The sequence below is a fragment of the Lampetra fluviatilis genome, chromosome 33 (genome assembly GCF_964198595.1).
Source record: "Lampetra fluviatilis chromosome 33, kcLamFluv1.1, whole genome shotgun sequence".
In the NCBI taxonomy this organism is placed as follows: domain Eukaryota; kingdom Metazoa; phylum Chordata; class Hyperoartia; order Petromyzontiformes; family Petromyzontidae; genus Lampetra; species Lampetra fluviatilis.
Genome location: NC_136307.1, coordinates 5,603,577 through 5,616,390, shown reverse-complemented (window position 1 = coordinate 5,616,390; position 12,814 = coordinate 5,603,577). Strand labels below are relative to the sequence as shown.

Below are 12,814 nucleotides of genomic sequence, written 5' to 3'. Positions count from 1 at the left end.
CGCCAATGCATTTATCAAATTCTCGTGAGGAACCTTATTGGCCAAAATTTGATCGGTACATTGGCCACGTATAAATAATATCCGTGTATAGGTGACAATCCTGTCGGGTGGTGGAAGGTCACTGACAGAAATTTTGGCATAACACGATGAACCACGTGGCCTAAGCCAAAAAAAAATATGGGTCTTTGCATTGACTACCCTACGCTTTAAGTGTCACCGATACATTTACTCAGTGTGCAGTGTCACCACTCACCATTTAGCCAACATTTCTATGGGTGGCAGCAGGGGTGTTCTGATGGCAGCCGAGTGAACGGCGCATGAAGACTCACACCCCGGCGTGAAAATTCTCGAGTTGCATGATTTTTGTTTCTCTATTTCTTGATAAGAGATGAAGAGACGAAGCAGATGCAATGAGAAGGGCTATGGAGGAGAGGGAGACCGAGGGGTGAGTTGGGAGGATATCGGTGGAACAAGATGATGAGGATAGTGGACGTGATGAGAGAAGAGGCGCGGAATAGGGAGTCACAGTGACGAGATGTGAACTACCTCGCCTGGTATGCAGGAGGTCGTGGGTTCAATCCCAACGCTGACACCTGTATATTTGGAGTTGGCATGTTTCTCTCCCCATGGTCGCGTGGATTTTTCTCTGGGTCTTCCATTTTTTCCCTGCACATTTATAAACATGCATTTAGAGTATTTGGCTGCTATAAATGTCCGCGTGATGATAAGCCACTTGGTTGAGCTATCATTTGTCGCCAAGTCCCTTCTGAAAAAAGAGCTGTATAGCTCAGTGGGCCTTACCTGGTCAAATAAAAATCTTTAGTTTAATAGAAAGAAGCTGTTACAGAAAGAAAATCCATGCAGCTGTCTTCCATGCAGTAATGGGACCTTTGCCTTAGAACAGGGGTGTCCAAACTTTTTGCAAAGAGGGCCACATTTGATAAAGTGAAGATGTCCGGGGGCCAATAGATCATTTTGACATTGTTTTAACCACAAAAGTTACGTGGAAATACACACTGTTATAAAACAATTTTCATTGTCACAATTACCTTTATTTTTCAAATGACAATGTAACCAAATATAAGCCACTCAGGCAGACGTGAACAACTCCAAAAACGCAATTCTGCCTTTCATTCAGTCAGATAACATTGAACAAACTGTATAGAATACCTTAAATTTCCATGAGTTTTATGATGTATTTATTCTGACAGAGCTAGCGAGCCATAAATAACACATTATAAGACCGAAGCTGCGGGCCGTATGAAATCTGACCGCGGGCCGTGATTGGCCCGCGGGCCGGACTTTGGACATGCCTGGCTTAGAAGAAGAAGAGGAAGATTGAATTCCCAAGAGAAGTCCGCAGACAGGAGGCCGCTCACCAAGGTGGACGGACGGAGAAATGGAGCTCGGGCCCAAAACAATCTGTACGACCTGGCCCACGTGTTTCGGGTTCAGCTTTTGCCCCGAAAACCCTTGTTGCGCAAATTGAGCCGGGCTGATTGTTCTTGCCCTCTTCAACCCCCGGGGAGGGAGAGAGAGCGCGGATGAGATACTGCGATTCAGAGTTGAACACTGTCATCTGCTTTGTCGCCGCGGATCGTGGAGGGCCAGCGAGCGCTCGGCAACGTTTTCCCGACGTGATTTTCGGTCGAATGTAACGACTAGCGGCGTGTATAATGATCTGTCCGTTCATTGATTACAGTCAATCCTCAAGCGCACGAAAGGGGCGCCATTGAATGCCACGGACGTAGGAGCCCGTTGTGTTGCGAGGAGGGTCCCTGCGAGTCCCTGCGGCCGCGAGCGGCTGCTGTGACAATCACGGCAATTTAAAAAAATAATTGATTGCTTTCAAATCAATCTCGACAAGGAATCGTGGCTGTTTATTGATTCCTGAGGGGAGGGCGGGAGTGGGGGGGGGGATTGTGAATCGCTCCCGGCCCCGCAGCAGTGATGCGAGTGTGAGGTGTTCCCTGCGCGTGTGAACTCTAGTGCGCGTGTCGCGAACTTGTGAATCGATGGTATTGTGACGCACCCTGAACAAGTAGATGCATTTGGGTTCGAACTAAGACGTTTTTACAGCCAACGAATCTCCTGTCCAACTTGTAATGTGCAGCCGTCTGTCGATCCAACGTCGGACGAGGGCTGTGTCGGTCGTGGGGGTTTTGTTTGAGCCATACTTCACCACGTTGGTAAGCGTCGCTCGGTCGGGTGGAGGCTTGCAGAGTCGGCTCGGATACCACTCGGCGGCGCTGATATCGGCCGTGACCGCGAATTGAACCCGGTGGGGGAGGAGGGGGGGGTATGCCCCCCCCGTTGTATCACGCAGGTTCGCCCTCGTGGTGGACGGGCGGTCGGTCCGGCGTAATAATGAGAAGGGCAGCAGTAAAACCCACACGTTCCGGACGATTATCCTCAATTTAACACTCGATACCCTTTTCTCTCTGTAAAGCGAGAGTTTCCGTCGGGTCGGCTGCCTTTCAACCAACTCAGAGAGGGGCTTCTCTAACGTCTTCCACAAACATTCGGTGCTCGCCAAAAAACTTTTGGGTTTTTTTTTGTGAGTTTGGGGCGGGGGGGGGGAACGGGGAGGAGGGGTGGTACTCCAATTGAAATAGGATCCTGGAGCCTGGGGTGGTGGCGTGGGGGGTTGAGAGAGAAGTGGGGGGGGGTGTCCTTTCATTCCTTTCCGACACGCGGAGGATCCGACAAGGCAAGAAGCGGGGGCCCCGTGTCGCGAGCAGACGCTGCCAGGACCCGCTGGCGCTCCGTAAATGTTTACCCAAAGGCCCGGCCTCGCGCGTTGCTTGTTTGAAAAGGGACGGCCGCCTGTTTTTTGCCCCCCCCCCACCTCTCGCGAGATTGATGACGGAGCTTTATCCCCGGCGAGCCCGACGGCTCGCGTTGGTGGTTCACCCAGGTTGTCGTCCCGCCGTTTTGTTTCGTTTCCCCCCCCCGTGATGAAAGATTTGTGCGGTGAATTAAAAAAAAAATTGGCCGCCCGAGCCATCGTTTGAAATTCTTTCAAGGTAGCCGAAGTGAGAAGCTCGTAAGAGAGATTTTTTGTTGCTGCCATTTCCCAAGACAGAGAGTAAAAATAGGCTCTCTTTGTGTTCATTGCAGCCTGAAATGTGTGCACATTATTACAGCAACAAAAGAGCGTTTTGACAAATTTAATTAAGTAGCAGCCCACGGTCTCGTGCATGCGAATTCAAAGACACGCGAGTTGATTACTGTCGATGTATCGTCATCGTCATCAACCGAGATGGTTGATTATTCTCTATTCGTATCTGTACCTTTGTTTCGCTGGACCAATTTGATTAACTTGCCCAAGACGTGTGTCACCTTGTCGGACATGCAATCTCTTTTGCTCTTCCATTTTTGTAAATGGCTTTCATTGTTTCTATATTTCTTCATGCCGCTCCCCCGGTTTGTCCGAGATGGGATGGCTTGCTTTCATTTCCTCTGTGTCAAATGCATTTTCATATTCCACAAATTATATTCTCCTGGAAGACTTGAAGGCAAGTAAGGGATCCATCCAGTGAAATAAAGAAGACAGCCTCGAGAAAATGTTTGGCCAAAGACGACCCATTGGGCAGAGGCCTCCAGAGGCTAGGCGTAATGGTGGCGACGACTCGGAGCGAGGCCTTCATGCAGCAGTGGAGTGACTATTGCCGACTGATGACAAATGATGACCATGATGATGATGATCACGATCATCAATAATGATACAGGGACTCCTCTACTTACGAATGAGTTAGGTTCCAGAGGTCTGTTCATAAGTCGATTTGTTCGAAAGTCCAACTTGACTTCTGTCAATTCCAAACATGTTATACGGCATGTGCACTAAAATGGGGAATAGCTTTAAAAGTTGTATAATCTCCAGTTTATGTAGATGCCACTGGTTCTGCAGATTTAGTTGCCGCCACCACCATCTATTGTGTGGCGGTTAAACTTACAGCTCTCGGTCCGAAAAGGCAACTGGACATACGGACAGGTTTGTTCGTGTCTCTGAAAGTTCGTAAGTCGAATGTTCGTAAGTAGAGGAGTCCCTGTACCCTGTATTTGTATTAAACCCTGGAGCAAACTCCGTTCACTGTTAATCCGTTGTGACGATGTGGGCCGTGCAACTTGCGATGGGGCATTTGCGCAGTGGAGCACGAATTTGAATCGAGTGGGGAAACGCTGTCAATAATAATTATCACAACAACACGTCCATTTTATAGAGCATCATTCATGCTGATAGCATCCCATAACGCTGTACATGAATTATACATGAGGACCAAATCCCAAATACAAACACTGGCAAGAAAATGAAAACCCTACTGAGTTTGACACATAGGCTTTCGCGGCCAATATTATTCATGATAAAGGTTTTTTTGGGTTAGATCGCGTAAGTACAATTCTGGCAAAATCGCCTGATGATGCTGGATGTAATTGCCAGCGAAACGTCATAATCAAACTGTAAATGTTGTGGGTTTACTCTCCAACACACCGTTGGGCTGAAGTAGTAACTAATCGGCATGTTTTGTTTACGTGACAAACCTTTCTGGTTGGCTGTGTCGGGTCGTGGCAGGTTAATGACACGTTTATACTTGGGCGATCGAACTAAAAAACATTGCTATGAAAACCCTACTACCAAGCAAAATCAAAAATCAATAAACAAATTAAAAAAATGGCACCAAAACAAAAAAGCACAAACAACAACAAAAAAGGTATCGCAACAAATAACTCGGTCGTCATTGCGAGCCGTGTGTGTGTGCGCGTGTGTGGACGCTAACAGCACTTGCCCCTACAGTCTGTTAAGGCTATATGGGGGATCTTTGTGGACGCGCTCCTCACGGCGGTTAGCGTCCTTGCCACCGGCCACGGTTTCGGTCGAGCGACTCGACCGGAGAGACGAGCCAAGAGCCGTTTACCCCGCGGCCGCCGCCAGCGGATTTACAGACGCCGCCACGCGGAGTTTTATTTCAAACGGAGTGAAGTGAAAAAAGAAAGCGTTTTGAAGTGGAGAGTTTTGGTTGGAAGGGGGCACCGAGCGCTCGTTCCGCGTCTCCTCGCGGCTTGTGGGCGACTTGAGGGGGGCAACGAGCACCCCCCCCCCTCCTCCTCCTCTCCTTCCATCCCCCTCCTACTCCCCCACCCACCTCCCTCCCCACGCACAAACGTGCCTCGCCTTTGCGATAATGATTCGGGGATAAGTCAATTTGATCGAAAAATGTTGTTTGCTTTTTACATTGTGGTTAATGTAGTGGCCTCTGCAGACTGGAGGAAGTCGTTGCGCTTTTTAAATTACTTTAATACAGTTGAGGAATGGATTTATGATTATTGAAGGGTTTTTTTGGCACTCGACTGTCGAATACCAGGTTTGTTGTGCAACATTCCCTGGGGGGGGGGGGCGGGGGGCGCTGTGCTCGTTCTCTGCAATACCCGCCGCGTGTTTGTGCTGCTTCTTCTTTGTTTGCTGCTGTCGTTGCCGCCGTGCTCGCGCGGCACCACGGATCTCCCGTGTACAAGAGCCGGGGGAACCGGCGAAACGGCGTCGCCCGTGTAAAAACTCAAATGGAGTCGAACTCCGAGAGCGACTATCGTGCTTGGGCCTCGGTTGTTTTCACGGGGAGGGGGGACGTGACGTGTGCCGTTTTCGGAGCGACCTGTGTTTTGACGCTGCGTTGTCTTTTGCGTGTGTGCGCGTCTCTTGCAGGCCTCTGGTCGCGGGCCGATGGAAAGACTACAACTAGTACGTTTGCTGCTCATCTTTATTGCAACTGTGTCCGCCTCAAGTGATTCGAACGATCTAGGGCCACCGGTCAATTCTCAGGAGCACCCGGCTAAATGTGTGAAAGGCAGCGCTTCGTAAGACGCTTCTCCAAATTGTAGACGTAACATGAAGAGCCCGTTTGTATCTTCCCATTGCTGTGCAAGGGCCCTCCCCGCGCCGTGCAGGCGGTGAGGGTTGTGTGACCACACTTCACGCTGGTCAGGGTTGGTCGAAGAAGACTGGGATGGTGGGGGGGGGAGCATACGACGTTGGAGCATAGTACAACAGAACAATATATTCTTCGACACAGCTCTCTGCTGATAACGTGGCAGGCAGGCAGGCTACACCACCCGTTCTATTCGTGGCGGTCGCCCATCCAAGCACTATCCAGCCTCAACCCCGATTAGCTTCCCAGATCGGAATAGATCTGGCGTGATCCGGGTGATTTGGTCACGGACGTTGTGGTGAAATACGCCCCCCCCCCCTGTACTTGTATCATCTATAGCAGTTCGTCACCCAAGGAGGGGCTGTGTTATTCGCATCTTGCGCGCCCCGGCTGATTCGCGTTTTTGCCGTGGGTGGCCGAGCGGGCGTAGGTGTAGGTAGGAGGGTGGCTTTGATCACGAAAATTCGGAGCTCGTCCAAATTGCGCCGAACCACTTTCAGAAATTGCTGCCACCAGGTAGGTATCGAGTGACGGGGTGAATATACTGCCAACAAATTGCCCTCTCTGGGATCAAACTGATAGCTTATACGACCAACCGGTCGAGCGGAAAACAAAGAAAAATTATAAAAACACCGACCCTACTGCGCTGTAACCGAATAGCTTCGGAAAACACTTTTGTGACGTGCACGGAAAACGTTAATACTAATCGTGGCATTGAGCACAAGTTGATTATCCGTGCACCAAAGAGGCCGCCTGTTCTGGCTTGAGAACGATGGTGGCAGCATGACGTCCGAGCCGACGGGTTAGCGTTTTAAAGATATGGACACGGGAAATGAGAGAAAGCGGAATGCGTTTTTGATCTTTAGGCCCTGGATCTAAGATGACCCTGACAGTGTGGAGAGTAACACCCGTGTACAAATAATGTTTGTAAAAACAACCGTGCGGTATTAATTCAAGATGTATAATAAAACAGCCCTGCCCCTGTAACTACACTCATTAATTGGCCGATAACACCTTACTATATAGAGGACCGCAGATCTTTGGGAAAAATTTGGCACCGGCTCAGCCTTTGTTTTCTCGCACCTCTGAGTCGAGTTCTCCCTCTCTGAGAGCCCACGAGTACTTTGTGGTGTGTTACAAGTTGAAATTATAATTAGTTGTTTCTTGGCCACTAAGTGTTTTCCACTCTACTCCGGTTTTATCACGAGTCTGGTTTTCTAAGAGTTGCGTGGGTTTTCTCCAGGCACTCCGGTTTATTCGCCCACTTGTAAAAATTACACCGACAGAAAAGGAATTTGCCTGAATAAGGCCTTGAGGTTGTTTTGGTTAAATAAGGATTTTGTTTTTAAATATCTTCTCGTGGTGTGGTTGAAACGGCTTTGGTGAGTGCGAATCCCCTTGCCCAACTCCTCTCGTATTTTGTCGATCTTCGTGCGATCTCAGTGTTGCGATTGCTCGTTTGCAAGTCGTTTTGATTGTGTCCGTAAATATATTTTTATATTCAGGCTTTTCGCTTTGCGAGAGATTGAAACGCCACACCACTTTTCCACCAATTTAAACACCTTTTCATAGTCGATAAAAAAAAACCAAGCGTAGCGCTACTTGATACCCATTTGCCCTTTAAAGGATATGCCTGATGGTGCGTACGTAGATGATGACGACGACGACGATTATTAAAGAGCTATTATTTTTACGGCACGTTTATCAACCGGTCGTCGTGGTTTCTCAGCTAGAAGCAGTGCGAATCTAAAACCGATGACAGGTGTAAACAAGGATGCACTCAAGCGCTCAAGTTAAATTACAAACAACTGCTCAACTGGTAAGAGTGAGTGTGAGCTCCAGATTGTATTCTTGGTTCTTTCGGTAAAGTCACGTAGAAGGGAAATAATAAAATAATACAAATAAAACAATATTATTATTTCCCTTCTACGTGACTTTACCAAAAGAACCAAAAATATGAATCCCTGCAGTCACGAAAGTTTTTAAATCGAAATCTTCAGATTGTAGTTATTAATGACACCATCAGCACTCCATTAGCATTTCCCCGACCCCCAAATATCGTATCATCCCTGCATGCACACCATACTTCTCTGTTTCGTAATGGATACGAATTGAGTAGCAGCTTATAAATCGATGTCTTAAGTTGCGTGAATCCAGCCGCTGGCTTCAGAGCGCTGCGAGTGTGAATCCCGCTCGCTCCCTTGGAGAACGCTAGCAGTGGACACGATTTCACGATGCCTTCCCGCTCTCTTTCATCACTCTGCCCTCTCGTGATTGAGAAAGGGCAAAAAGTTCACCTTTGAGCGTTGGCGATAGTGCGCCCGGCGTCTTACAGCAGTTGTCATGCTGCTTAATGACAGCCGCGTCTGCCTGGAAGAGCAACTCTGAATATATATGTCCACATTTGGACACAGCACATCTTGTATGTACCTCTCGCTTACGTGTCATCTTACTCCAGTCTACCGGCGACCCGGATAATATTGACGAATCTCTTTTGCTTATGCCCTTGCGGTGTGTCTCTCTCTCTGCATTCTGCAGCTTCACGGGGCTTTACAAGGAGAGGAACAGTCGCCCCCAGCTGGAGACGCAGAACAGCGTCACCGACTACGAGAGCAAGGACAAGGTGGGCCACTCGCCCTGCCCCGCCCCCGCACCCCTTGTGACCCGTCCACATGGCTCCCAGTGTCGGGCTGTCGCCACCGTTCCCGGACGTCGTGAGGCGAAAAGTCCCGTTTCGGATAACTCGCAGAGCTGTGTGCTAATTGTGTACGAGAATGGCTGCACTCGGAATCGTTTGATGAGACGTCTCCCAAAAAATATCTCAAGTGGCCTCTTTATCGTTTACACATTGGGGGGGGGAGGCGGGCGGGGTCACACTTTCCCACAATTGGAGTGTCATGTCGCATGACACTCAAACTATCATTGCAAAAATGTGGGCGCAGAAGTTTAGACAAATTTAGTGAGAAGTTAAATTGAGTGCGTTGACTTTTTGCTGTCATCGGGTAGCCAGGTTGAGGCCTTCGACTCGTTCCACGCTTTCGAATCACGGGCACTCGACACCGAGATTCAAACCCAGGGCCTCTGCATCGCCAGCTCAGTGCTGTGACCTCTGAGCCACTTGGCCCCTGTCCCAAATTCATGACTTCAAACCCAAACAGTGTAGCACTCGACCACCGTTATCTCATCATCGCTCGGCGCGCGCGTTTGTCGTACAAATACTTAAGAGCAGGCACCTTAACGTTTCGGTCCCGCCAAAATCTCAGCGGCGATTCAAAGAGCCGTTGCAATTCAGGATCGATTCTTTTTTTTTATGCTTGCCTCCATTTCGTCATCTCGTCCGCTCCGTCTTTGCTCGCTTGCACGCGCGTACTCCGTGCGACACGAGCAGGCACTTTCCATCTGCGCATATCGTAGGGCCGGAGAACTGGCTTGCGCCGATGAATCGTGGATCGTTGCCTGCCTGCTTGCAATCAAACAGTCGCTTGCCATTGCGCGATATGTTGTTGGCAATTGCTCAGCAGCGTGAAAGCTTTTTGAGAGCATTTAGTTTGAAGAGCTCGCCACCGTCACGACCATCGTCATCGCCGTCACCGCCGCCCTGTTTTCGTTTATTTATCGACCTCGTCAAGGGCAGTGTTTGAAATCTGCGCGCTTTCGCCGCGGGGCAGCGATCGTCATCGCCGCGCGAGTGGGCGTCGATGTTTGAACGATTTTGTGTTTTGGAAAAAATAATCTTTTTTACACAAACACGCGCTCACGGGCACACTCGCGGCAAAAAAACAACAAAAACTGCAGCTTTCTACCCTTTTTTGGTGAGCCAGTGCGTAGCGGTGTACACATCCATGCGAATACGCCCAGAATTGTACGGCGATGAGTGACCAAATTTGGAGAAAGTGATACGATTCGGCATTGGGAGCTCACTGAGAAGAGATAATCTGCAAAAAAAGAAAAGAAAACCACTGCTGGTTCAAATTGCTCCTTTTAATTTAATCCAGAGCAGAAGTATGGGGTCCGGTAGAGAGACTCGCGCGCACATACTGCGTGTACACACGCGCAAAACCGCTAACTGAAAAAGGATGGGCGGAATTAAATTCAAAAGTAAACTTGGTGTTTTTTTTCTTTCTCAAATTGTTTAATCAAAGGATAAAATTAAACTGCAACCCTACATTAAAAATGCATTAATTACAAACAACTGGAGATGGGAAAAGGGCCAGAACGCAGGGGCGAGCTACTTTCAACGCTGCTTTCTCGCCGCGCGGCAGTGCGGTGTCTCCCTCGGATGTTAAGGAGCATTAACTGTCCCAATTTTTGCGAGTTCCCAGCAGGCGGGGACCCTGTTTAAAGTGGTTTTTCGGTCGTTAATTCAGCCGCTGCCGCATCGCTCGCCGGACGGATGGGGCGGAGGAAGCCGTTTATTTGTACGCATTTGATAATTACCTTCCAATTGGCCATCGCTCGTTACCAGGTAATTGTGCAGTGAGCCACGAAGACGCACTTTGCCATTTTTTTATTGGCTTCGTTTTCGAATTGACGATGCACGCCCGCGGTCAGACGTGGGAATTTGTAAAATAAAGTAAAAAAATAAAAATAATCGAGCGTCGAGGTTGTACGGTCGCTCTAAAGGCGTTGGACACGACCGTCGCTGCTCGTGAGGTCGTCGCCTCGTTAGGGTGAGCTAAATGAGAGCGCCGTGGTGTGATGATCCCCACCACCCCCGTTGTGGTTTGTAATAGAGGCCTGAAATTCACTTTTAAGTTAATCCAGCCCAAATAAATCACTTCACTGCGTGGGTTTTTTTTCCCGTCGGCGTGAAACGTCAGGTGTCGGTGGGGGGCGGGGGGGCGTTTAAAATTATGCAACCCTCATTTGGTTTCTTCAACTTGCGCCAACAAAAAATGTAACTGCATCTCATGACCCGGTAAGAACAGAAACGCTTCGACGGTTACAAATCGGTCCCTCTCACTTCCTCCCGCGCTTCCGTAACCGAACGTGCACTGCCAGCGACAAGAGGCGGACAAAAACGAAATCGCAAACGGACGCTGGGGGTTGAACGTCCGTTTGTGATTTCGTTTTTGCGCGGCGGTAATGGAGCGTGGCGCCATTCGGGCAGCGTCTCAACGAGGGCAGACGAGCGGGGACGCGCGGGCGACCGGCCGAGCGAGCGAGCGAGGGGGGGGGTGGACCGAGGACGAGTCGAGGTAAAACTGACGGGCAAGTTCGGGTGACGAGCAGGGGGGTATAAACGGCGAGCGGGGAGACGATGCCGCCATGTGGGTGATGGGCGGGTCGGGCGGCGGGGCGATTCGGGCGTCCCTGGTGCGCTCGTGACGCAGCTACGCGCGTGGGAGTGAGATGTGCCCCTCGCGCGGGGAAGTCGCCAATGGTGGTGCTCGCTCGTTTTGCGAGTGGGTGTTTTTGCATCATTAATGTGTCAGACGAGCGAGGGAATCTATGGGTGCGTGCTCGCCGGTCTCTGGGGGTGCCGCGGTTATAATTGCGCTAATTGAGCAGCCGGGTTTTTGACGCTTGGCTGCGAACAAGGACTTCAGCCCCCCCCCCCCTCCCATGCCCCCCCCCCCCACTGCCATCACCGACCCCCCCACCGTCCCAGTCCACAATAATCGCTCTCACCACCCCACCCAACTCTGACATCGCTTCTCAACCACCAGCACAGTGACCCTTCCCTGTGTGCGCGCCTGTCACCCCCACTACCAGTGCATGATGAATCACTTCTGTGTGTTTGTGTTTGTTTATATCTGTCTGTGTGTGTGTGTGAGACTGTGTGTGTCCGTGTGTGTTTGTGTCTCTGTGTGTGTGTCCGCGTGTGGGGAGTGGTGGTGCAGCAGTTAGCATGCTGCGATACGAACCCGAGGAGCCGAGTTTGAGTCCCGCTCACAGCCATCATCAGTGACGTCTATCTGAACCGATCCTGGGCCTCCTGTAGGTCGACTCGGCCTCAAATTAATACCTGATGCAGTGTGTAAATATTTCCACGAGGCAGACAAAGGTGGCCGGGCGTGTTCCTGGCCCCCCACCCACCCCCTTGTGTGCAGCAGCGCCAGCCTTCATAGGTGCTCGCTAACGTCACTTACCCCACAAGTGTTATCGTTGTATGGGGGTCTTGTATTTGAGCATGCCTGCGTGTGCCTTGCATGCATGTGTGTGTCTGTGTGCCTTCTGTCTGGGTGCGTGCCATGTGTCTGCATCTTTCGTCTGAGTTTGGGTGTGTGTGTGTGTGTCGTCTGTCTGGGTGCATGCATATGTGTCTTCTGTCTGGATACGTGTGTGTCTGTGTGTTTGTGTGTGCATTCCGTCTGACTGACTGAGTCAGACAGACAGACAGTCAACCCATAACATCGCGATCAGTCCCGTGACCTCCTGTCGGCGAGCATTCGAATCGACACGTGACCTCAAAGTACACACAGCCTGGCACAAACCTTGTTGTGACGTCACCGCGACTTAGTGGGGAATGGCAGCTGTTGTTGTTGTCTTTCATCTGGGTGCGCGCCTGTGTGTGATGTTGTTGTTTCTGTCCCGGCTCCTTCCTCTGCTGTCCTTCACCACTCCCACCGCACTCCGCTCTCAGCCCTTCCCTCTGGGTGATGAATGGGACTCGGTTACGGCACGCATGTGTTAATGGAAAGCTTTTCGTCATCCTGCGTGAAAATTAAATCTGCTCTGAGACAGAGAGGCCCCTCGCGCGAGGCTGGCGGCGGCGGCGGCGGCACACGGAGCGGGGTCTGGCCCAGACAAACCTTCCAATCTACGAACGCCATCGCCAGCTTCGCGATCCGTACGCACTGGACGTTGCGGGCGTGCAAACACATCGATTCGTAGCTTAATGTCGATTGTCTAATCTCGCGAATCGCCGATTGTCAGTTTCTTGTACG

General features: G+C 50.4%; 1 protein-coding gene across 3 annotated transcripts in view; it reads left to right on the top strand.

Annotated features, from left to right (window-relative positions):
* The window catches only part of LOC144943970 (mechanosensitive cation channel TMEM63B-like), a 92,970-nt gene that overhangs the window by 35,163 nt on the left and 44,993 nt on the right, over positions 1–12,814 (top strand). For all 3 annotated transcript variants that reach the window (XM_078871886.1, XM_078871887.1, XM_078871888.1), the window contains 2 exons: positions 5,702–5,737; positions 8,463–8,547. In XM_078871886.1, the coding sequence (XP_078728012.1) occupies positions 5,702–5,737; positions 8,463–8,547 (121 nt within the window). The remainder of the gene's footprint in view (positions 1–5,701; positions 5,738–8,462; positions 8,548–12,814) is intronic.